Consider the following 26,646-nt stretch of genomic DNA (forward strand, 5'->3'; position numbering starts at 1 on the left):
TTCAGTACATTATTAAATTCCCAACTTTTAAGAGTATTATAATGCAAGCGGAACAGGTTGCCTTGGGAAGCGCCATGATGAAAATATTCGAGGAGGATTTATGGAAAATTTTCTCTTTTTGGAAAGTGAAATACCATAAAACGCTAGTGGCTATACAACAACATGGTAGTTTCTTAAAGAGATCAAATATGGGGTTTCGAATAGCTTCACTCGATTTTTCTTTTTTTCTTTTTTCTTTTTTTTGGGGATAATTAGTAGCAAAGACTGATTTCATAACTTAGTGATAAGTAAAAGATAAAACAACATAAAAATTCAAGGATCTAAATGATTTATTTTCCAGCTTAATTAACTCGTATATATAGCTGTAAATCTTCTGCAAGTGTCGATAACAATCCAAGCAAATTAGTCTAATGAAATTACTTAACAGCAGCAAGCCAAATATGAAACAAATGTTGCAGAGCTTCTTTGTTCACGTATCTGTCTTCGAGTTATGAGAATTCTCTTAATCTTATGGATGGTTAATTTACAAACGCGTGCCCTGTATTTATGGTTTACAAGTCAGCAGCTTTTGAGTGGTGGGAAGTAGTTTTAATTTGCATTACACTTTCTAATTTATGAAGTGTGAGTGAAATACATAACTCAAAGTTAATTGATTTTTTTTTTTTTTTCATAACTCATTCTTTAAATCTCAAGATATTGTGTACCACGTATTTTTTAATTTGATGTATGTGTTTCACACACACTAATGGATAAACATATATTCCATAACATGGTATAATTTTTCTTTTTTTCAAAAAAAAAAAAATTTACCATGGAAATAATTTCACTTTTTTTTCTCATTCTTTTTTATCCATCATATTTTCTCTCTCTTAGATCTTTATTAGCGGTACTTAGGACTTTTTTTTTCTTCTTGGTTATTTATATTATTTACTTTATTATTTACGCTTTAAATATTTCCCTATCCGCGACATACCAATGATTATAACATATATGATATTAATATTTTTTTATTACTAATATAAGTTAAACATTTCATTTGGGTTACTTCATTTGGGTCATGGAACAGACTCATTCGCCCCCATACCAAGTAAGACATGCTCATGGGCTTCCTGCCAGAAATGAGTTGATGGAGATTGTGATATTTGACTTCCTTAATTTATCTCACTAGCCCTGCCTTTTAATAAGTATTATTTATTCTAAAATTGCTCGAATGTAAGTGCAAAAAAATGAAAAATATAGCCATTTGCACTGTACCATGTGCCCCATTATTAATTCATATAACGGATATACCCTATATTGATCCCAGATTAAAGATTAATATGGATGTGACTTCTATTGATCTTGGATTAGAGATTAATATGGATATAGTTTATATTGATCATAGAATTAGAGATCAATAGCCACCTAACTTCTACAAAAGGACCGGAGATAATTAATAATTAAACCTAGAAACATTAACAGTTACAGCATGTGATTATTAGCTAAACTATGTATTGGAAATTCAGATATAGACAAAAATGATTGTCAGATCTAACAATATAAAATGAAACAAATGAAATCAATGGTGAATATTGAGATCCAAAACAAAATTTCCTGCCAAGTCCAATTTTCCCGGTCTATGAATGGAGGCTAAAATGATTGAGAAATGATCTATTAGCTATTTCACAAAAAGTCAAGAGAAATCTAGATCCAGAAATTCTCTAAACACAAATACTAACTTGAGCATCAAAGTGCCCTTTGTAGGTACAAATTCGAATTAGTTTATCCAAATCTTCAAGAACAACATATCAACTTTAGAATTCATAAGGAAAATGGGTATAATTCACTATCTATTTCTTCCTTAATCATTTGAAATTGGACAATTAAAGTTTTATGAACCTTCATTGAAATTAAAAAAAATAATTAAAAACAACTATTTATTTCCTTTTTCTCTCAGGTTCTCAATAAATTAAATTTTCATCTCTCACATTTCTCTTATTTTTTCAATTAATTCAAAAATTGAATCAAATATTACTTCTAATCGAATTCCAAATTGAAACTAAATAAAATTTTAGATTATTACACAAAATCAAAACTTATATCAACCAATTGTTCATAAAATTTAACAAAACCTAACATTGAAACTCATCATATATTGGTGGAGGCGATGAGTCAATTGATGGTTAAGAAGATAGATGATGGTGGTGATAGTAGTGGTAATGTACTTGTTGTTGATGAAATGGTAAAGTAATGGTCACGAAGAAAAAGAGGGAGGCAATGGAGAGAGAATAAAACAAATAATAATAATAATTTTTGGTTTTTTACTGAGAATAATTCTATAAAGTATTAAGATAAATTGAATAGTGGAGAGTAGTAATATAGTTTGAAGGGATCATATATCATTTCTCTCTTAATCCATATGAATTCAAGGCCCAGTCCGTTATTGGCCTCGTGCTAAACCTCTGTTGTGCTGTATACATTATCATTTACCCTTAGTTAATGCATAATCTCTCTATCACTTGAAAACTATGCACACCTCATTTTAGATATATCTTCTCTATAGTTCACAAGAAGCTAGCTGATCCTTAATTTTGTATATCATTCGAATAGCCACATTTATTTTCAAAATTCCCATTTAAGAGAGTGGAGACCATTAAACTTGTATATATTTTGTGTGTTTTCAAATTCTAAGAAACTATATAAAGAAACCATATTGGGATGGTCGTAGATAAAACAAAAAACACTAAGAGATTGGAATTTGTAAATTGTGTCTAGTTAATGAGATTTTAGAGATAAAGAGAGAAAAGGAGATAGAATGGGAAAGATAGATAAATTATTTTATGGAGAAACTAATGCTGCGTTTACTTTTTAGATTGGAGTGGAAATCTTTGGATTAGGAGTGTGGAGTGGGAGTGAGAGTAGGGTGTTTACTTAGACTAAATGAAAGTATGGATTGTCAATCAGAATCTCAATTATTTGTTTACTTTGTCTTAGATTGGGAGTAAATTTTTTTAAATTACAATTTTATCCTTATGTACAGAATTATAATTTGTAATTAAAAAATTAATAAAAAATATATTTGAAAAATAAAAATAAATATTTTATTATATTTATAAAATAATAATAATTACTAATATTCTTAATTATGTAAATCATAATTTTTTATTAATTTTAATTTAAATTATGTGAATAAAAATTATTAATAATAGCAACACAAATGAAATATTATTATTGATAATATAGTACAAAATTAATATTTTTTTAGAATAAAATATTTATTATTATTAATTAAATAAATAATTAATATTTATTAAAATTAATGTTTAATATTATTAATTTAAATATAATATTTATTTATTTTTATTTTATTAAATTTAATAAAATAAATATGATATAATTATTTTTTTTAATAAATATGATATTATTTATTTTATTAAATATTATTTATTTATTTTATTAAATATTATTTATTTATTTTTATTTTAATTATAAGGATAAAATGGGAAGAGGGGGGAGTGGATTCCCACTCCCACCTCCCCCCATGGGAGTGGAAATCCCACTCCCCACTCCAAAATTGAGTGGGACCCACGGATTCCCACTCCCACTCCCCCCTTTTTTAAGGTAAGTAAACACTGAAGTAGGAGGAATCCACACTCCACACTCCCACTCCAACAAATAAACACTACCTAAAATGTATTTTCCAAACCCTTCAAAAGCGGTTTTTTGAGGATTACATAAGGCAGTTATCACCATCACTCAAATATAGTCTCTAACCAAATCACATATATGGGCACTACAAAGTTATATTGGGCTCGTGTTGAACCCTGCCAATCTATTTCAATTTTTTCACCGATATCTGTAATTAATCATTTAAAAAAAAAATCTTAAGAAAATAATTTTTTTTAAAAAATTTAAAATATATATTTTCAATATAATTTTACTAATTTTTTTTACGTTTGTTGGAGCTCAGACAATATTTACATCTCATTAAGAAAAAGAGTTAAAATTAATAAATATAAAGATGATTTTTTTTTTCGTGGATAAATATAAAGATGATTAAAAGCAGGAAGTTAAAATCGTAATTGGTGAGTACATTAATCTCATTCTTGTATCATACATTTACACAATATAAAGATAAACTCTTCTTATTACAAATAAAATAACCCCAAAAAAAAAAAAAGAGTTTAGTTCGTTGTTGTCGTAGCGTGAGTAGTATTTTTTTTTTTTTGTCTTAATCACGAGGTATCCTATGGAGGGCCCCAACTGTGGGAGACACCTTTAAGCCCGTACCACAATCCAGACTATAAGTCCCCGCTCGAACTGAAAGACACAAGTTCTCCCAACAAAAGCGACTTTCCTGCGACTCGAACTAGAGAGCAAACCCAGTCAAGCCACTTAAGGAGACTCCATTGCCAGTGGAGCCAATACTTTGTTGGCTGCGTGAGTAGTATTTTGAGGTGTCCTCTGGAGGCTGACCAATGAATAGTAAGCTCCTGTGGGTCCCATTGCCAACAAAGATTGGTGGGTCCCTTTCTCTGCCACGTGGCCTTTATCTAACACTGCAATTATATCAGAATTTTGAATGGTACTTAACCTGTGTGCTACCACCACACTTGTTCTCCCCACCATCAAACGCTCAAGTGCTTCTTGTACAACTTTCTCTGACTGACTATCAAGTGCGCTGGTCGCTTCATCCAGCAACAAGACTGCGGGATTTTTCAATATGGCACGAGCTATTGCAATGCGCTGCTTTTGGCCTCCGGATAGCTGCAATCCCCTGTCTCCGCACCACGTGTCATAACCTTCGTTCAATCCAGCAATAAAATCATGTGCATTGGCTGCCTTTGCTGCTTCAACGATCTCTGATTCATCGATTTCATCTGATGCTCCGTATGCGATGTTTTCTCTAATAGTCCCTGCAAACAGAGTCGGCTCTTGACTAACAAGTGCAATATGTCTCCTTAGTGACCTAAGATGGTATGATCTGATGTCGCGATCATCAATTTTCACATCACCCTTTAAAGGGTCATAAAACCGTTCGATCAAGCCAATGATGGTCGATTTCCCAGACCCACTTTGTCCCACCAATGCCGTTGATTTTCCAGCTTCAATTTTGATTGAGAAGCCTTCGAAGATCATCACATCAGGTCTAGCAGGGTATGCGAAATGGACATTCTGAAGTTCGATATTGCCTGTTATCCTTTCGGGCTGGTGTCCTTCAGGATCTTCGGGCTCAATTTTCGTGTATCGGTCCATTACAGCAAAAACCGACCCTACGGCATCTGAGCCTTTGGCAATGTCCGTAGTCATGCTACCTGCATCCGCGATGACCCGCCCCGTACTAACAAGGATCATGAAGGTTTCAAAAAGGGCTTTAGAGCTGATGTATCCATCCGCAATGAGCCTGCCCCCGTACCAGAAGTCCAGAGCCCAAGTGCATGATGCTAGGCTCTGGGAAAAGGCAAGGCCTATACCTGCATACCATGACTGTCGTATACTCTCTCTTCGCGGGCCCTGCTGGGCCTTCTCGAGCATTTTCAGGATTCTGTGTTGGGAGGAAAACGCAGTGATGGTTCTGAGATTAGACACAGCTTCGGCAGCAAGCTTGCTGCTTTCGGCTTGGGCTTTTATGGCCTTGTTTGACATGCTCCTAAGCAGTACCCGTCTAGCGTAGAAGCATATAATGACTAGAGGCTGAACTGCAATCATCACCAATGCAAGCCTCCAGGCAATGAATAGGCCCATTGTGAAAGCTATGGTTACCGCAGAAATCGTCTGTACAAGCAGAGCCGTACGATCACCCACCAAAGACCTCACCTGCCACAAACAAAATGCATAACTAACCCACAAATTTGTGCTTACTTGCTTTCTTAAAAAAAGTGCTTTTTATAGCATTAATCTTTCAAAATACTGCTTACCACATTGGCATCCTTTGCAAGTCGAGAGCAAATGGCACCACTTGAATTCTCATCTTGATCAAACCAACCAACTTCAAAAGTGAGAATCTTTGAAAGCATCCTCTCCCTGATCCTCTTAGTCAAGTGCTCACCCATGTAAGCAAAATTGTAATGCTGGATAATGTTAATCACAAGAGTAAATACCGCAAGCCCAAGGAAACAAAAAGCATAAATACTTGTCTTCTTTTTAATCTCATCATGATCTGTCAAGAAATACACTGATATCATAGACCCCATGGCAAATGCATAAATTGGCTGCACTGCACCAAATAAAGTTGCACCAACACAACCCAATGTTGCTTGTTTCCATTCTGGCGCATTCAAAGCTACCAATCTCCTGAATGATGGCACAGGCAATTTCTTGATGTCCTCTTCATTGCTTTGTGAAGCGCCTCGGCCCTGAGCAAATGAATTGGCTGAACTTGAAAGACTGACAATTGAAAGTCTCCGGCTGCTTGTGTTGTTCATGTCCATATTTGATGATTTAGAAGCCAAGCTGTGCATGGTTGCATTATTGTTGTCGTCTGGGGTTGTTGTCTGAAGACGAACAAGTGAAGTGTAAAGGCCACTTTCGACTTGTATGAGCTCATCATGGGATCCTGTTTCCATGACTTGCCCATCTTGGACCACGGCGATGACATCGGCATTACGGATAGTGGAGAGCCGGTGGGCGATGATGATTGTGGTCCGGCCAACGACGGCCTTGTCTAAGGCTTCTTGGACAACGCGTTCGGATTCAGAGTCAAGTGCACTTGTTGCCTCGTCTAAGAGAAGGATTCTCGGTGCCTTGATTATTGCTCTTGCAATTGCTATTCTCTGCTTTTGGCCCCCTGACATTTGGACTCCTCTCTCACCAACCTGTGTAAAATGGTCACAGTAAAAATTAAAAATTTAAATAAATTCTTTAGTAGAAAAGACAAATCCCATTTTGAAATATATATATATATATATATAGATATATATACACCCCACATAGATAGAATTTATTCACAAATATATAATAGTCGTAATGGGGTACATGAACATGGGTGCTCATTTTAAGAAAGTGAAGCAATTGCAATAAATAAATAACTAGATGACGTGGAGAATAGAGATTACGCCAAAATTGACAATACTGTGGTTTACTTTAATAAAATTAATAAACAACAAAACATTGACATTGTAACTTGAATAGAGCAAGTGCTATGTATGTTATATTGCGATGAATCTTTTTCAGGCTTTATATTTTTTTTGAGGAGAAGCATTGAATTGAAAGACGCTATTCCATTTTTTCTATTATATGAATGGCTAGCTAGGAGACAGGTAGAACGAACCTGGGTATCATATTGTTGAGGCAACTGACGGATGAAATTATGAGCATTTGATGCTTTTGCTGCTTCAATGACCTCTTCCATTGAAGCATCTTCCTTGCCAAAAAGTATATTTTCCTTAATTGATGTGGCAAATAGTGCTGGCTCTTGGCTTACCAAACCCATTTGTGACCTTAGCCATTTGAGCTGTAACTTATCGATAGAAACTCCATCCAAAATTATTTCTCCCCCAAGTGGTGCATAAAATCTTTGTAATAATGCTATTACTGTTGATTTTCCCGAGCCACTACCACCAACTAATGCCACAGTCTTTCCTGCTGGAATTGTTAGGCAAAAGTCTTTAAAGATTATGCTTTCAGGTCTTGATGGGTATGCAAATTGTACGCGCTTGAATTCAACTTCACCCAAAACATTTTCCAAAATTTCACCTTCCACGCTATCTGAGTCTATCTTGGGAACCCTTTTTATCACCTCCATTATTCGTTCTCCGGCTGCCATTGCTTCAGAGAAGTACTTCAAGTTCGGTAATCCAGCTCCTAATGCTCTGATTAACAAAACATAATTATAAGTACCAATGAATTAGCAATTAGTTATTATATAAGAATGTTTATACAAAGGGTAAAGGAACTTACAGGCCCCCCACGGCAATGGAGGCGCCAACGGCAAAAACGGTCCCTCCTTGAGCACCATGGTACATGACCATTCTGCTACCGTAATAACACATGAAAGACCAAATACCAAATGTAACTCCATTGCTACCGATGGCCAATCCTTTAGCCAAACCTTGCTTTAACCCCAATTGCACAGAGCCTTGTAAAGCGGAAGAGAATTCATTGATGGTTTTACTTTCACCAACGAAGGCATAAACTGTTCTTATAGAAGATATTGCTTGTTCTGCAATTGTACCAGCCTTATTGTACTCATCTCTCATCTTTCTTGCTAACGACATCAAAGTCCTTCCATACATTAATCCAGGAATCACCAGCAGCACAACAAAAGGAAACCCTACAATTGCTAGCCTCCATAGCATCAAGAACGCCACTAAGTAGCAGCCAAAGAATAAGGAAGCATTCATCACAAAGTTTGGCAGCTGTCACAAATTTAGACATAGTAATTAAGTAATTATCAGCAAAGAACTAATACTAAGCACTCCTTTTAAATTTAAAGTAACTTTCATCTCTGAAAAGAATATACAAGTACTTTCCTAGTTCAATGAAAAGTACTTTTTGAATTTACTCTAAACCAAAAGGTTACCTTTTCACTAATAGCATCTTGAATCACAAGACTATCATTGGAAACGCTTGTGATGACCTCTGCAGTGCTTGTAACATGCAAATCGAAGTAACCCACATCTTGCCTTAACACTGCTTTCAAATATCTTGCTCTCATCCTTGTTGCTTGCCTTTCGCCTGTTCTTGTCCAACAATATCCCTCTAAAAGTTCCAAAAAGAAAAAAACAACACTCCTTTAAGATTCTAACTTTTAAAGAATTCTTACGAAAATACTGTTAAATTTATTTTTTAAAAATTACCTAGAAAACAAGCAACCCATGATCCCAAAGCCAAGTACAACAGATGCACTGCATTCTGTCACGCAAAAATATGAAAATCTAGCAATTAGTCTCTTATTGCATAAACGATAGAAAAGAATTTTTTTTTTTTTTTAAAAAAGGGAGAGAATGAAAAATATAAATGAACCTTGTTAATATTATGTGTGAAGACATCGATGGGGACATTAGATACACCACCAATATTGTTCATGAATTTACTTGTTAGAAACAGCACCAAAGGTGTAGAGAACCCATCACCAATGGCTCCGATGTACCCTAAAACCATCAAAAACATATCTACACCGTCCGCATGCATGAAAATGGATCGAAATGACCCATTTTTTGTCTTTGTAACCTCACTACTACCACTGGCCTTTTTTTCACCACTCATTTTCAAAGAAGCAACAATTCTGAAAAGCACTTTAATTTGCTTTGGCTAGCCTGGCTTAAACTACGTTGGCTTTTGGCTTCTTGGCTTTCTCCCTTGAAGTTAAAAAAATGGGAGAAGTTTATCATGTAATGAGAAACTAACATGCTGAGGTGCTGTATTTATAGGCGTTTTGTGGGAAAATTACTGTACTGTTAAGGCAACAACATATTGAATTGAAAATAGAGTAGGTGATGCTGATGCATGCTCCAAAATTGAGGCGTTAGTTTATTGATAACATGTGGACAGGTCTACGATAATATAACAAAGTTAAACATGTGCTGAAGATGATCGCGATGACTTTAGCTGTCTCCTTTTGATCTGCGTCATTTATGACGATTACCGGACCGGACCGGACCCACCTTTGGACTTACTTTTTTTTTTTTGTATTTTATCAGAAGATTGAAATATATTCTATAGCTAATGAGCATCTAATTACAGTTAAGGTTTAATGAAGTTTTAAAACAAAAAACACCGCAAAGTTTTCCTTTCTTTTCTTTTTTTTTTTTGAAGTTCAGCTTCGGCTTCATATTTTTAAAACCTGAACGTTTGTATTAAGTAATTTCCTTTTAATTAACTATTTATGCTCTTCTCGTATGATATTTCTATAAAGCGTTAACAAGATATTTTCTATATGATTCTCATTAACACTCGCCGTGAAGGACAAGTGTTAATCGAAGATGTAATCGAGTAACGATATATTTGCTTTTGCTGCCGATGTGCTTCCTTACCTCATCTCTAATACATTACCCACTAACAATTAAAGTCACCAATAAATATAACTTTTTATTGATCTTCAAATCATTTCATCAACTTCATGTCATCTCTTGCTCACAAAGTTAGTATTTATAATCTCGTTATTTATGAATATCATTAATTAATTCTATATCATGTTACTTGGCTTTTGCTCCCGAATTTATTGCTAACCAGCAAAATCTAGTATGGTATGGTATACTAGCTAGGAATTAAAATCCACATTGATTAAGATGGCATGCATGCACAAGCTATGGAAATTGTGCATTACTAAAACCACGAATGTTAACCAACAAAGTGTTGGCTCCACTGGTAATAGAGTCCCCTTAAGTGGCTTGACTGGGTTTGTTCTCCAGTTCGAGTCGCAGGGAAGTCGCCTTTGTTGGGAGAACTTGTGCCTCTCGGTTCGAGCGGGGACTTCTAGTCTGGGTTGTGGTACGGGCTTAAAGGTGCCTCCCACAGTTGGGGCCTTCCCCAGGATACCTCGTGGTCAAAAACAAAAAAAAAAAAAAAAACCACGAATGTTACCCACATGATGCACGATAGGCATGGCCTAACAAAGTTAAAAAAAAAAATTCCTAAAAGAGATTCCTGTACAAAAACAAATAAAAGAGCTTTACGTAATAATATTTACAAACTTAGCCGCTCAGCGTTCGGTCAAATGGTGAATTATTATCCTTAAAACTCCCTCAATTAAGTATGATATTTTTTCTCAGTGAAAGATTATTTGTCTTGACATATATTTTATAAAATTTAATATAATAATGTAAGTTTCAGTTATATGTTTGATTGTAAATATCAGTGTAATGGTCAGCTGTAATAACAGTTGTAAATATCTAATGTAATATCAGTAGTCTGCTGTATAATTAGTATTAAAAAAATAATATTTATAAACTTAAACAATTAATTACATTTTACATTGAACAACAACAGTACTAGCCAAACCATTTATATCCATGTGATCAAATTTAAAGTGGTAATTGGTAAGGATGGGGGTGAAAAAAAAAAAAAAAAAATCGGTGGTCGTTCACTACATTGAGTGGAAAAACAAGTTGTATTTCCTTTTCCCCCATTTTATCCATGAGCCTTTGACAAATATCAAAAGGATGGCAAGTAGTGGAGACGTATATAACAAGACCATCTATATGTATCAAATAAACAGTAAAAGTCAATATGGTCCGACTACTGTTTTACGGTAAGTGTTTCAAATTTAAGTGAGTTTAGGGTTTATACATTTGTTTGGATTCACGTTTTTAATTTATATTTAGGATGATAGTTAGGGGTGTCAAAAAAGCCCGCCCGGACCGGACCCGGCCCGGACCCGGCCAATCCGGTCCGGGCAAAACCCGGACCGCATGCATATAAAAACCGGATCCGGGTTTGAAATTCTCAAACCCGGACATTTCCGGTCCCGGGTCCGGGTTCAACACAAAAAACCCGGAACCCGGACCGGACCCGGTTTTTTAATAAATTAAAAAAAATAAATATATTATATATAAATATATAATTATGAATTTATGATATATTGGATGTTATTTAAATTTATTGTGTAATTATTGTGTTGTTGAATTTAATTTATTTATTTTATACATAGATTGAATGAGTTTAAGTTAGAAATTGGATGAATTTAAGTATTAAAAAGTAGATTGAAATAATTTTTATTTATCATTTGTGCAAAATTTGTATTGTTAATGTGTTATATATATTGTATTTGACTATTTTCTTTTTTAAAATTTGAAATTGAATGAGTTTATTTGATTATTTTCTTTTTAAAAATTTGTATTGTTAGAGAAATGAAAAAAAAATTGAAGAAAAAAATTGAAAAAAAATAAAATTTATCACATGCGGGTTTTAAAAACCCGGATCAAAACCCGGACCCGGAAGGTGCCGGGCTCAAGCCCGGACCGCACCCGGGAAAACCGGGTTTTAACCCGGGTCCGGGTTTGTATTTCTCTCATCCGGTCCGGTCCCGGGCAACACCAAAACCCGGACCGGACCCGGATTTTGCCAAGCCTAATGATAGTTATTCATAAATATTCTAAAGGATAGAAAGTGACGCACTTGCATACGCACACGATATTTAGCCACCACATAGAATGTATATATGTTATTAATAAATTAACTAATTAATAGCCTTGATGACTTATTGGACGGTTCTGCGCCAACACAAAGTGAACAATTTCCAATGATACCAAATTTATAAATAGAGTGCCTTTTAATGTGCGTTTCTAGCTAGAAAGATTTATAATCGAAATTCGTAATTTTTAAAGATAAATTGCTTGACAGATTGGATTATACAGAAAAAAATTTCCAGTAAAAATATAGATAAAATTAATAGTTAAATTTTCGGAAAGTTAAATTAGTTAAAAGAAAAATGTTGACATGGTCTGTCAAAATTCTGAATGAAAATTACAGTTTTCGTTTTTGGTCCAAACTGGGAAAAAAAAAACATGTATGTTCGAAGTTCAATCAATTTTTTAATATCTGACTTATAATTAATGAGTAAGTTATTCTTACATCAATTGTCAACCACTGATGATCTAGTTTAGCGTATTTTAGTTAACTAAGCAACAAAGCTTGCGCCATCCAATTCAAGAGCAACATAAAAATCTTTTAAACGTGCGTGAATTTTTTTTAATCTTTTATTTTTTTTTAAGTATAACCGTAGAAAAAATTCTACATCATTTTTTTGTGTGTGGTTAAGTTACAATGTATCTAACTTACATCTAACTCGAGAGTTGCACTAAATAACTTAGGACATGCTAATAATCAAACAACATTTAAATTATTGGATGCAAACTCTATATGCAGCTTAGTGTCACTGCCTTCGGCCATGAGGGCCGAATACCTAGTTCGGCTTGCAGCCTTGTGCCAAGCCGTGGCAACAACATGGGCGTGCTTGTGGGCAAGCACGAAAGCAAGGCAAGACTGGCGTGCGGCAGCAAACCCATGCACTAGGACGAGCATAGGAAGCGCGAGATTGCACGCGCAAGGGCTTTGTGTGGGCAATGCACGCTGCATCTCGCAAGCGCATTGGTGAATGAGAGAGCGGGGGTGGGACGCACTAAGCGCGCGTGCGTAGGATGCGTGAGGCGCGCACACTGGTTGAGTTGGGCAGTAAGTGAGATGGCGCGAAACTAAGCCAAGGACTATGAAATGGGCCCTAACAACAAGCATGAGTGGGCAGTTGTTGGTGCAACTAGTGGGAGACATGGCCTTGGAATGCATGCCTAGAAATGTGGAAATATGGAAAGTGGGCAGCGGTGGTTACGCTCTACAACTTCCTTGCTTCTAAGCTAGTTGGCAACGGTTGCCTTGTTCCTTCAGGGAGTGGAGATGTGCTCCATAGTTATTATCAGACAATTAACTAATTCTGTAGAATGATAATTAACTAATTCTATATTTATATGCCTTGTTCTTCAAAAACACCTATAACTTTTTTTAAAAATAAAATTTATCAAATAATTAACTAATTCTCTTCACAGTTAATTATTTCTACAGTATTGTTGTTGTTATTCTACTGCCATAGATTTAATTGTGTGCTAATTAATATATTGCTTAGTTTAAGAATCAATTTTCATTGCCCAATAATCAATTTTGCATGACTAGATAACCACATTGCAAAGTAAGCACTTTTAGATGCTTTGGTCCTTTGGAGTTGAGGTCTTAAGTTGAATGATCTCACATACAAAATTTCTCAATAAATCCAATATGACAAGTGGATAGAGCTGTTTATGTAGTTGTGGTTATGAGTATGGTCAATTTCGAATACACAATAAGATGCAGGCATGTTTGTCAATTTTAGAAATATAACCACTAAAATATTTTAGGAAATATTCATTTTTTAATGAACAAATAAAGTTTATCAACCACCCCATGATAAAGATAAATAACAAATTTGCAATATCTAGAGAATCATTGCCGATAATGAGACGACTTGCTACATCTTGAATAGAGGTGGCCAATGGGCCAGACGGCACGAGGCACGACACGTGTCCGTACAGCACGGCACGGCACAAGCACATCTCGGTTGAGCACGCGGCGCGGCACGGCACGCACGTGGGCCGTGCCGAGCTTAGATTTTAGGCACGCATGCCTTAAAAGCATGTCACGATTAGAGATGAGCCAAAGTGGGACACGCAAAAAAACACGTAATAAGCACGTTTCAATTTTTAATGAAAGTAAATGATAAGTGCATATTTTCCATATATTTTGCTATTAATTTCTCTATCTTTTTCTTGTTTTGGTCTTAAATATTCTAGTTATTTTAGTTAATTTTTAATTTAGTAAATTATATTTTATTATGTTAATTTTATGTTAATTTTTATATTTTGTTATTTTAGGTGTATTTTGGGAATAATTTGTGCTTGAAGGGATCAAAGCTAGAGAGAGTTGAAGATTGTTGATGCTCGCTGCCGTGGTGATAAAGTCGAAAGGAGAAGAAGAAACAATTAAATTGATTGGCTGAATTATTAGCTAAAGGACATGAGAAATATTAGCCAAATTAAAGAGTGCACGTGAGGGAAGCCAAAGCAAATTAAAAGGCTTGGCCTTTGGCTTAAGAGTTGGAAAAGTCGGTGGGGCCCATTTGAAGACTAAATATAAAAGCCAAACTTTGGTTTTAGAAAGTGGCGGCTTTACTTTTGTTTTTAATCCTTTTCATGAGAGGATTTAGAGCATTATAAAAGGAGAGTTGCCAGAGAACAAAAGAGGAGAATTCGGGCAACAAGAGAGGAGAGAGAGCAGGGGCTGATCCAATTCGCCAAGAAGAAGAAAAAAATCAGCAGCCGGAATTCAATTGAAGAAAAAGGCAGCCGCTTAAATTAATTTTCATGACTGGTTTTATCAATTTTCTTATTCCCAATTTAATTATGTTAGGCTAAATTTTTATTTGGTTGAGGGTGAATTCAAAACCCTAAACATGCTATGCAATTAAATTTAAATTCTACCATTTAATTTATTTAATTGAGATTGTTTATGTTCTTCTATAATTAATGTTCATGGTTTATTCTTGTTTTATTTGAGTGGCCAATTAGATAGGACTTAAATAAATTTTATTGCTAGATTAAAATTCTTGATCTGTAATTGTCTTGATATTTTAATCATTAGTAGCAGGTTGGAATCAATGATTTCAATTGGAGAATATAACCTAGGTTAAATAATCCGAGCTTGTGTGTTTATTGCCTAGATCAACCTAATATATTTCTTTGTTTAATGCTTCCATTATCTTAAATTTAAAGAGCTTATTTTAAATTATTTAATGGTTAGAGATTAGGTGAAGAGCTTATTTTGCCTAACGACACACTAAGGAAAGATTGAGACTAACAGAGCTTATTGTTGTCTACGGTTGATAGTTTTAATATAAATTGATGATAGAATTGATATATTATGTGCATGTTTGGTGGTTGCGAATGATCCTTTAACCAAAGTTTTCATCATTATTATTTCTTTCTCCTTTAATTAGAGTTTTTATTAAATTCTTGTTCGTAATTTTAATTTCTTTATTTCTTACTATTTAGTTAAAAATTCATAAACCCCCCTTTTATTTTTAATTGGCATTTTCTTTAGTTAGATTAATTTATATTACTATTACTATTATTATTATTATTATTATTATTATTATTATTATTATTATTATTATTATTATTATTATTATTATTATTTTATTTTAAATCTTGCTTTGGAGTTAATAATAAATATAACTAGCATAGTCTCTGTGGGATCGATCCTTACTCGCTCTGTACTAATTATTTATATTAGTGGTAAGGTTTTAAATTTGGTGCACCTTAACGACACTATCAGTAAACTTAAAATTTTATGATTTTATAAATAACTTGAAATTGAATCTTTTAATATATTTTATTGGCTCAAGTTTTTTAAATTTATTTAATTCTTAGTTTCAAAAAAATTATAATTGATTTATGTTTATAATTTATTAAATAAATACTTGATATCATGATTTTAATAAATAAAATTATAAATATCATGATTTTATAGATATGTATTAATATTATTATAAACTATGATATATGACTCTACGTAATTCCAAGTTAACAATTAAGTTAACCCTTAAAAAAATTATTATTATTGTTATTGTTAAGTACTAAAAAAGAATTCTAATACCATAGAGTCAAACTTAGCAACTAATATTACATTCTCTTATTATTATTAATTTATTATTATTGAATATGGACTTGAGTTTTGAATTTTTTATTCTATTAAATTTAAATGAATGCACATGGATAAAAAAAAAATACATAAACTTGAAAAAAAAATAAGACAACAACTTGGCATGCGCTATTAAAAAAAGAAAGAAAAAAGCCTAGTGGACTATTTTTTCTAGGCACGGCACGTGTGGGCACGAGCACGAGCACGTGTGCCAGACTAGCACGACACGAAATGAATAGTGGGCACGGCACGGCACGGTATGAACACGAGCACGCGTGGACTTCCTTTGATGGGTCTGGACCAGCACGGCACAGTACGACCCGACCTGTTGACCATCTCTAATCTTGAATATTGAAAAGCCTTGGCTCAAAGAAATCAATTATCTTCTTCTCTAATTTTGCAATATCAAAAGAATTATTGCCATCACATGAGTTGGAAAATCTTGATTAATGGAAAGTCTTGACTCAAAGAAATCAAGTTACTGTTTCCAATCTGCTCCCAATTTTTCCCCAAAAAAAAAAATTAATAATAAATAAATAAATAAACAACCAACTGGGGACATAATGAGCATTTCAAATCAGTCTCAAAAAGAAAAAGCTAAAAGAGTGCTTAGGAGTACGGCAAATCTTCTCCCTAATTCTCTCAATGACTTTCCTTTGAGAAGAAGCTGGGATTGAAATTCTAGGGGGTCAAATTTTATGGGGAAAAGTTAAAATATATGTCTGTGTGTGTGTTTAATTATTGGAATAAAATGTTAAATTATTAAAGCTATAAGGCAAAAACTTCTACTCTACAGGGAAAAAAATTGTAATTATATACACTGTCTATTTACTATTTTGGGGGCCTACTGGTCATGCTCCACACCTCCGCCGCCCTTATATGTTACTGTAGATAAGGAGGTTGCTTTGTTCTAAGAAGAAATTGTTCTTCTTTTCATATATAGTTTTGACTTTGAAGGTCTTGTGTGTGAGACCGATTGTACAGTGTGTGACTATTATTCTTTAATTTAGAGGATCTCTTGAAAATTATCATTCTACAATTTATCTTGAATTTTCACATGTACCACTTATCCTTGAGCATTATTGGTTTAAATCACTGCATTTTCAAGCTATCATAATACTTCAATCCTGTGCATACTCTCAATTGTAGAGTAAAAGACCCCCCCCCCCCCCCCCCCCAACAAAAAAAAACTCTTGAAAAGTTAATTTGTAACATATGTGTCATCTACTTATTATAAGGTTTTAATTTTTAAGTTGACCACAAGAAAAAAAAAATACAAACTATATTCTATTTAAAAAAACAAATATAAAAGTTTCCAAATAAGGTAATATACAGCACCTAAGAAAGGGGCTTCTTCCATTTTTTTATTTAAAAAAAAAAACTTTTGAAATTGAACATAATAATTTTCTTAATATTAATTATTAAATGACATCATTGTTCACAAAAATCATTAGTGGATTGCCTCACATATGTTAAATTTGTCTTTGAAGTTAACCATGAGTGGGTTCGCCATAGAGTCATCACAACTCAACTTTAATTATAGTTGGTATTAGTCAGAAACCCTAATAGATAGTAACTACGCTATTGACAGTATTGCAACTCTACTCATCAAACTCAAATCTTCCAACGTGGTTTTAAGTGGTTGTAGTACCCTCTCACACACTCATAAAGGTTGTAAGTACCCTCTCACACACTTCTAAAGGCCAAAGAATGGATAATGAATCTGACACCTGCCAACCAACTAAATTAACAAAGTACCAACGTGTCATTAAGACTCTCATTCACCATTTTTTACCCATTGTCTTAACTTGAGTGAACTGATATTCCCAAACAAATAAAGCTTAAAAATATATAAAATTTATGGATTGACTCAACCTTATATATAAAACGATGATGGATCATATTTTTTTTGTCATTCCTCTTTGTCATGTACAAGTCAATTTTTTTTGTATAATTATTGTCATGTAATAAAGTAGTGTGAGCTCACTCATGCGTGAGCCTGAATATGATATCATATAAAAATTTATGTATAAAAGTATATAGACCTTACTCAAACCAAAACTTAACTAAGGGTTTAAGATTGTCCAAGTCTTATATATTTAATCCAAGTTTAATAATATTTTTCCTAACACTATGAACTTGACTCACACTCAAAAGTTATTTTGAATAAAGCTCTCCGATAAAATATAAAGAAGAAGAAAGTGAGTATAAAATTATTAAGAGATCTCTCTCTTAAAACAGTTGTGACAAACTTAAAAGTTACAGTTATCCAAACCTGATATATTTAACCTAAGATTCATATATTCTTAATTGATATAAGATATTGTTTCTAAACCAACGAGTTCGTATAAAAACAAAAGATAAAACATGTTGCATGAATGAATTAGCTAGTAATCTTTAGAGTCTAACAGCCGGTTTTAAACCAAACGAGCTAGTTATACAAAGACAAAAGGCGCGCAGAAACAAATCCAACTGAGATAGAAGACAAAATTAGTAAAAAATGCAATAAACTTTTAAGAGATTCATACATAAGATTTCTTGGTCAAATTGTCTTTGATATCATATTGCTAGATAAATCGGGACTTAGTTATGTTGTAACTGTGGTACCGTGCCACAGTTGCAACCAACTATTGAATTCACTTGGATTCACTGTTGTATCCCTCATTCAATGGCTGGTTGCAACCTGGCACGGTACCACAGTTGCAACATAGCCGGACCCATAAATCGCTAGATTTAAAAGGTTAAGCTGTACTAAGCCCCAATTTTTCTCGAAACAATGGCGATACACTGCCGCCCCCTCCGCCAAAGTTGCCTACCGAATCGTCCACCTCTTCGCCATCGACCCCGACGGCCAGAAGCGCCCGATAATTGGCCTCGCCGTTCAGACTCTCCTCAAAGCTCTGACCAACAGTGGCCTCATCGACCCTGCCTCCCACCGATTAGAAGAGATCGATGCCTGCTCCGTCGAGTGCGAAGTCAACATTGCTCAAGAGTGGCTCGATAGGCTGCCTCCGAGATCCTACGAAGAGGAGTACGTGCTCAAGAGGATCTCACGCGCTCGCTCACGTAGTTAAGAGCCCAAATAACAGTGTGCACTTCTAACATTGCAAAAAGCAACATACTGATTTCGATATGCTTGTATGTATGGTAACAAAGGCCCATCCATTAACCTCAAAATATTTTGTTGAATTTATTCCAGTTGAGATTCCTTCATTATATGTGGTTGGTCATGGAAACATATGCTTGGAGAAGTACTCATGATAAAGATCAAATTGTGCACGTGAAGGGAACTATTCGCAACACATATAAAAAGCATTTTTGCTGTTTTCAGGACTGTTGCTTGAAGATGTAGAGGTGGCCGGTGGTGGTTGAGCAAATGGTCTCGAAAGCCCAGCTAAAAGCTTTTCATATATCAAGGCTATAATTGGGATAAGATTACGCTAAAAAGTCGAGAGGAGATGTCCATATTTGGAATGGGATAAGCTGTCTAATGTCTATTGCTGAAAATGGACATGTTCCTTTCTCATACATATTGTAGCCATGTAAGGACCCCTCTAGAAGCACTTTGACTGATTTAGATTGAAGCTAGCAAGGGCATAAGGCATTCTCTCACTCTTCTCAAAGAGGGAGATAACGTAGAATGATAGAATAGATAGTTGGAAGCTCTTAAAATTAATTACTTGGAAGAGCTGAAAGAGGTCCCCATGCAAGTCATAGATGCTTCTGCTTCAGTCGTTTTCTTGTGGTCTTCAGTTATTAGACACGAACCAGAGCCCCCATATACCGCCATTTCCTTAAATGTATCACATCTTATTAACAAGTTTAAAGAGATAAGATTTCTTTCTTTTTTTTGTGAAATAAATAAAGACCAAACAAATTTTTATGATTTGAGAATATTCTTGATTAGAATATTAAAGGCCATGCCTAGCTACTTAATTTACACATTATTTCCGTGTCTGAAGAACTATGAAACGGGTATTTTAATTAATTATTACTTATTTAATTGGGAATCAAAAGCAAGAGTTAATGCGTGTACATGAGAGCGTATAACATGCATGCTTAAAAAAATCATCAATTTATACGGCTCCGTTATAGTGATAGAATGACGTATATTTCTATTCGATATAACGACCAATTTATCTCTCAAGTTTTTAATATGTTGCGCATTATTGATTTATTGTATGGTTAACATAGTATGTACTTTCTGTTGGTGCAAATTTTGTGCCAACTTATTGAGTGGTAATTCCAACCAATAATGGCCCCTTAGGATTGGATTTCCTCTTTTTTGGATCCAATGAATTTATTCTTTGAGCATACCTTTAAGTTTCTTCCTAGGAGTCTACTTCCTTAGGAGGCGAGGATATCTTTGTCCAACAATACTCTACAAACACAAGAAAAATTTCAGAGGGTCGACTTTGCGATGTAAACTCTGAGATCGTCAAGTCAATTACCCGATTTTTAGAAATATGAATTTAGAAAAAGAAAAACTAGAGAGAGAAAATCAACATTTTCCCTCTTGAGTTCATTTTTTCTTACCTTTTATTGAGAATGGAGGGTATATTTATAGGCGAAAATGATTTGATTTAAGTCTTAGTTACTTTGACGACAAGTGTTATTATTCTTTTGATATTTGGCGACACTTATCTTCTTGTGCCCATGTTGATTGACACATGAATATGCTTATCTACAAATTATAGGAAGAAGCGTTTTAATCTTAGGTTGTTTTTACTAAGACTTTGGGATCATACGAACCTTAGAACCTAGGAAGTTTATCCTAGGTGCTACTTAGGATAGGTGCTTAGGATCTTAGGATCTTAGAACTTTTTGGACTTTGGAGCCTTGCCACCCGAATAATTTTATCCTAGGTGGTTTGTCTTAGAATGAGAGCCTAGAATCTTGGAACCTTTTGAATCTCAAAGTCTTGCCACCTAAGACGTTTATCCCAAGTGGATAGTCCATTTTTTCGTGAGCTTTATAGGGACTAAATTTATTTAGGTTCGAACTGGACCTATCTTATTTTTTATCCTATCACCTTCTACCATAAAAGTTTTATTAGATTGTGACAAGGGATTCTCTACAGCAATTAGAACACGAGTAAACTGTTACAAATGCTTCTCAAAGAAGAAAATAGGAAATGTTCTATTTAATTATGTTGCCCTAGTTAAGGTAATGATAAAAAGACTACATTTTTAAGCACGAAATGGTCCCAACGATTAGGTTTAAAGAATTAAATTAACACACACTACGACTAAGATTGGAAATTCATGAAATTGAAAAAATTTCCATGTTAGTTATGCTTTTCTAGTTGGTCTGGCAGTAATCAGCCTATTTGAAATTGAATCATATCAATCTGTTAAAGCACTTTCTTGCTTCTAGTGTCACCAATAAATCGCGAATATGATTTTCTTGTTAAGATATCATCAAACACCTTTTGATAATTGTAGATGTTTTTTCTCTGTTGTAACTATCTTTTTACTTTCTTCATTGTAGAACCTTATTAAGCAGTTGAGTTTCCACAAGAATGTGATTCTTAGGTAAAGAAAGTGATGGGTCACCCATTTAGGCTTATTATCCATATATAGCTATAGGGTCAAAGTTTAAACTTTTATATGGGTGCATTACAGGGTATTTTTAGGAAAAGTTTGTCTAAAAAAAAAGGTATTCTTTTGTAAATGATTTCAAGTGTTTTTGTTCAGAAGCGCGTTAATACAGAGTAGTTCTATAACTTAAAAGAAATGCCAAGTATTTCTTCAATAATATTGTTGACTGTTTAAAATCACTCTTCATTCATCATCATGTGATTCATGTCTCACAAATTCTTTAAAGTGGCAAACAATGATTTTAACGGTGCATATAATTGAACTGAAATATTGAGTTACTGTAAGTGATGATGCAGTCCCATCATTTTCCTTCACAGATATGAAAATTCTCCACCCACGGGGGAAAAAAAAAGTAAATTAAAAGGTTGGACATGCCTCAAGGTGGCCTCTGTCGGGTTTTCCGGGGTTTTCGGGTGGAAGAAATTCACAACTTGTCAATTCAGAAACCATAATTGGAGAAGCAACGTCACATGGGATTTGATCTGATGAAGATGTGACTAGCTAAATACATTTTTATATCATGCTTTGAGAGGACATTTGCTTCGCCGATATGAATGTGAAGAGCATATTGATATTTCCTTGGCCAATATTTGTTGAGCAAGTAGCTAGCTAAGCCAGCCAATTGGTTTTGTCATGAAACTTTTTATTGTGTGCATCAATATTTTCATGGGTTAATGATGAGATTGTTGATTCTTTTATTTTTATTTTATTTATTTTATTGTGTGGTCTAGTTGGGAGAATGACAAGGACGCAACTTCAGTGCTTTCCGAGCGTGCTTTCTTTAGCCGGCAACAATGGCACCGTGAATTTCTGTTGCAAGGGATCAGAGATTTTGCGCTAGAAAGCATATACAAATACTTTTCTAAATATATCACACAAGATTTGTTGATCTAAGAGTCAAGTTGGATAATTCTTGCCTCCTTTTGACACAAAAGTTCAATTTCCTTCTTAAATTTGTGGTCGTGGAGTTGATTTCTCCTGTGGCGGACCCATGCCTGCAGGTCGGTCTATCTCAAAAATAAAAATAAAAAGTTATTGCAAATAACAGAATTGCCAATAATATATAAAATAATTTTATATTCATTCACCTTTACCTAAAACAGAGCGTGCATTCTCAGTCACAACAAAGTATTCATTTTCAATTATATCAAGAGTTTAAGACATCACTTTGTAGTAAAATAAAAAAAAAATGAGTTTCTTTTTTAGATATACGGTTATTTATGTTGAAAGAGAAATTACTGATATTGTTGAATCAGATTCTGTAATTGATGATTTTTATAATTTGAAATCTTAAAAAGTACAACTTCAGTAGTAAATTTTTTTTGAGATTTTTTATACTACTTTTTTAAAATTATTTTTATTTATACCGTTATTAAGTATATTTTGTCATTTATGAATATGAAATTTCATGTTCACTTAGTACAAATTTATTATTTTTTAAATTTAACCTGGAGTACAAATTTACTGCTCCGCCCCTGGATTTCTCTTTGACACTACTCATATGCGGATAGAAATTCAATATAGCATTCTAATTATAAATATGGCTTATTAGAATTTTCGGTTGGATTTTATGCTGCTATATCATCATGACATCATCATTAAACTGGAAAAGTAATAAAAAGTTATATTTCAATCATTGTTGTAGACACTTGTTGTTGTAAGATAGGCGGAGCAGTAAAAGGATAGCTCTTTTTTTTTTTTTCTTTGGGTTTAATAAATAAACTAAAAATAAATAAAGGTGTTATCCTTTTAAATAAATTTATTTATTTATCTCACTGAGCGATATATTGTTTACTCATTTGGTAAGAGCTTTTCGTGCCTATTTTAATTCAACAACTTTCCACATAAGTATGGTGCACTTTTGCTTAGTTTGAGTATCTTGGTAATGCTAAATCTATTCATAGATATCAATTAAATTATTTTTCAATAAGATGCAATCAAGAAATATGCCCACCATTATAAATTAACAAATTAATTATTTTTCTATTTCTTTTTCCTCATAAATCATTATAATATCATAAAATATTAAATATTTAAGTCACAAAATTTCTCATGAAATAAAAACATTAGAACAATCCATTTCGGGCTCCCCCTTTCTCTCATATATGATGGGCCCAACATTGTGCCAAGGGAATCTTGAGACGAGCATGCATGACGCTTGTTAAGAAGCCGGGTGCAATAAGATGATTGGTGGGATGCGTTTAATATACTCAACTGCGTCTATTTGTAAAAAGGCCCTCCTCGAAATCTCTTCTACAGTTTCATTTTTTCAAAAGATTTTAAAATTTGAAATAGCAGCGCGCACAGAGAAGGAGAGCCAGAATGGAGGGAAGCGATCCAAAGAAGCATCTTCTAACCCTAATTCGTGATTTCGCCTCCGAAAAATCTCAGGGAGGTTAGCATCATTGTTTGATTGATTATTTCTGTTGTTGAAACGTTTTCCACGTTTTCTGGAGGATCTAAGTAATTTAACAACAAACGTATTTTTAAATGTTTATTACTTTTTTTTTCTCTCTCTCTGCGATTTCCTGCATTTTCTCGGTAACCAAACAGAGGTCATAAACTCTGTGCAATTTAAAAATGAAACAGTCAGTCCGCGCTTGGAGATGTGTAGATCAATAAATGTATCAGAAGTTTAAAAATTCTGATTTTCTCAGTTATTAAACTGGAGTACAAAATTTGATTGGAGTGAGTCCGTACATGCAGAGAGAAGAGTGGTAGGTTTAAAGAAACGAATTGAGAAACTCCGATTGGAGTTAGAGGCGGAAAATTTCGAGCGAGAAGAGGCCAAGCAATTCAAGGAAACAATTGAGCAAGAGCTTAAAGGATACGAAGTTGAGTTGGCTTTGAACAACACAGCATTTCAAGCTCTAGAGGTTTGCTTTATTTATTTTAGCTTTGATTGTTTTTTTTATTACGTTTTGATTGAACAATTCTTTTTTGTTGAATCAATTGCAGTCAAGAATTTCTTTAATACACAATGAGATTTCAACAGTTGGAGCCGAATTGGAAGCTCTTAAGGTACTGATTTATGCTTGTCTTGTATCTTGTAATTATTTAATTAAGCGGCTATTTTGTGTTCTTATGTTATTGATATTTTTTTCGTTGTTCTGTTGAACCTGGGTGGATGCATTATTGTGTTTGGATTTACGAAGAAAGAACAAGAAAGTTTACGGTATATGCTCTTGTTACAGAATTCGTGTTTTTTCTTCTTCAAAACATTGAAATAGTCATGTTTGATTGTGTTTTCCGTTTATGTTTCTGTGCAGAGATGGCTTTATTGTCCAAATGTTTGAGTTGAATGATAAGATAAGGTTGGTCTCATTTTTTAGATCATGATAAGTCTCATTTTCATTCTTCCTTTTGTTCTTTGTTTTCTTTAATACATATTAACTGAGATATTGCTCTAGGATTAATAACTTACAGATATGAAATTTATTGTGAATATCTGGATTTTGAACCTAAAGTTCATCTCATTTCTAAGGTTCCAGTACTTATCAAATTTTATTTCAGCTCTTGGTTGTTTGCATTGCTCAAATTCTATATTTGTCTGATGGCCATGACTTTAGAGAATACAATTCATTCTAATCACTATTGTAATAACTCTTCAGCTAATTACTTGTTATGGTAGGACTTTCCACAAGTCAATAGCTTTCAATCTTCAGGAAGATGATAGTTTTGGAACTGCAGCAGGTGACTTCCTCTATAACGCCATTCCACTTTTCTAGCAAACCTTGTAGCAGATCTGCAACTTGGTTCGGTTTTTCATGGATGAAGATCTTAACTCATATCATCAAGTTCTTTTTGCTTAATTTTACAGTTTCAGAAGCAGATCACAATTTCAGCAAGAAGGGAGTCCCTGAAGTTGCTTTAAAAACTCTTGAGGATAAGATAGCTGAGGTAGTTTCTCAAACAGCTAGAGAGGAGGAACTGTACCAAGAGGAGGAGAAAATTCAAAAGCAGGTAAATTATGGTCATCTGTGTTTTAGAAACATTAATGCAGTGCTCTGCAACAGCTTTACATGATTTTAATTTATCATAGAAACTGTTTCCATGTCATATCTTCCCTGATTTTAAAAGACTAAAAGTAACAAATGTTTCCTTCGGAATTTAGTCGCAGAAAGGTTAAATACTTTTGCACCCCTGCAGGTCCAGTTGGAGTTGATTGATCTTGAGAGGAAGGTGTCCTTGATGGAGATGATTGCTGACGAAACAGGATCATTGCAGGACTTAACGAGATATCCTTGTTAAAACTACAGTAGCTACTACCAAATTTATGGTCAAGTTTTGAGAACATTTTCCACCAAAGGGAAACTGTGTACAAAGGAGTGAAAACGAAAGGACAGGGTTCAGTCCTTATGGTGATTATTAAATTCATGGGTGAATGATTTCTGAGAATCTAAATCATATGGAGAGCACAAAAATGGAACTTTTTGCTATGAAAAGAGACCTCGAAAATTTCATCACTGAAACGCCCATTTTCAAATGAAATTTTCTGAGTCGTTTGTTTAGGATATTTCCAAAAATAATCTTCCACTGGTTTGCCTCTGCTTGCTTATAACAACAGGGGAAATTATAAGCACTACTTGGAAGCTTGTTCTTCTTTGTTGGCCTTCTCGATCCAACATTCTTGGAACTCACAATAGTTGAAATTTCTTCTCCTACCTCCTTCGGAATTAAAAGAACTCAATCATGTATTGAAGTTTGTTTTCTTACTTTTTCTTATTTTGGTGATTGAAAAGGCAAGTGCAGTCAGCTATGCTGCTTTTGTTCTAAATTAGGTTTTTGTTTTTGAAGCTTTATAAGATACAGTTAGAAATGTCTCTTTAACTGGAAACAAGCAGACTTCTGAATTGGAGCAGAGATGTGCTTCTATCGGTGAGGAATTGCAGAAGAGGTGTAT

General features: G+C 34.0%; 2 protein-coding genes across 2 annotated transcripts; one reads left to right on the forward strand and one right to left on the reverse strand.

Moving 5' to 3' along the window:
• Window positions 1-4,210: 4,210 nt before the first annotated feature.
• LOC18038354 (ABC transporter B family member 15) lies at window positions 4,211-9,300 on the reverse strand. Its single transcript, XM_024182652.1, has 8 exons — window positions 8,944-9,300; window positions 8,778-8,832; window positions 8,501-8,679; window positions 7,879-8,336; window positions 7,250-7,790; window positions 5,898-6,794; window positions 4,385-5,796; window positions 4,211-4,280 (listed from the first exon to the last, which is right to left on the reverse strand). Exons 1-8 carry the CDS (start codon window positions 9,184-9,186, stop codon window positions 4,211-4,213), a joined length of 3,855 nt encoding a protein of 1,284 aa, XP_024038420.1. The 5' UTR covers window positions 9,187-9,300.
• A 14,722-nt stretch (window positions 9,301-24,022) lies between these two features.
• Window positions 24,023-26,401, forward strand: LOC18039296. The gene is made up of 8 exons (XM_024182653.1): window positions 24,023-24,138; window positions 24,450-24,619; window positions 24,702-24,764; window positions 24,899-24,918; window positions 25,013-25,057; window positions 25,375-25,436; window positions 25,564-25,706; window positions 25,893-26,401. The coding sequence occupies exons 1-8, from the start codon at window positions 24,066-24,068 to the stop codon at window positions 25,992-25,994; spliced, it is 678 nt and encodes a 225-aa protein (XP_024038421.1). The 5' UTR covers window positions 24,023-24,065; the 3' UTR covers window positions 25,995-26,401.
• Window positions 26,402-26,646: the final 245 nt, after the last annotated feature.

The sequence above is a fragment of the Citrus clementina genome, unplaced genomic scaffold (genome assembly GCF_000493195.1).
Source record: "Citrus clementina cultivar Clemenules unplaced genomic scaffold, Citrus_clementina_v1.0 scaffold_6, whole genome shotgun sequence".
Lineage (NCBI taxonomy): Eukaryota > Viridiplantae > Streptophyta > Magnoliopsida > Sapindales > Rutaceae > Citrus > Citrus x clementina.

Excerpts from the sequence above, each read along its gene's own strand:
- LOC18038354 (XM_024182652.1), bottom strand. The coding sequence starts at position 9,186 with ATGAGTGGTGAAAAAAAGGCCAGTGGTAGTAGTGAGGTTACAAAGACA. Across the intron at positions 8,680-8,777 it reads ATGGGTTGCTTGTTTTCTAG|AGGGATATTGTTGGACAAGA; the intron begins GTAATTTTTAAA and ends TGGAACTTTTAG. Across the intron at positions 4,281-4,384 it reads TTGGCTCCACTGGCAATGGA|TCTGGATTGTGGTACGGGCT; the intron begins GTCTCCTTAAGT and ends GGGGACTTATAG.
- LOC18039296 (XM_024182653.1), top strand. The coding sequence starts at position 24,066 with ATGGAGGGAAGCGATCCAAAGAAGCATCTTCTAACCCTAATTCGTGAT. Across the intron at positions 24,765-24,898 it reads CCGAATTGGAAGCTCTTAAG|AAAGAACAAGAAAGTTTACG; the intron begins GTACTGATTTAT and ends GGATTTACGAAG. Across the intron at positions 25,058-25,374 it reads GAGTTGAATGATAAGATAAG|GACTTTCCACAAGTCAATAG; the intron begins GTTGGTCTCATT and ends TTGTTATGGTAG.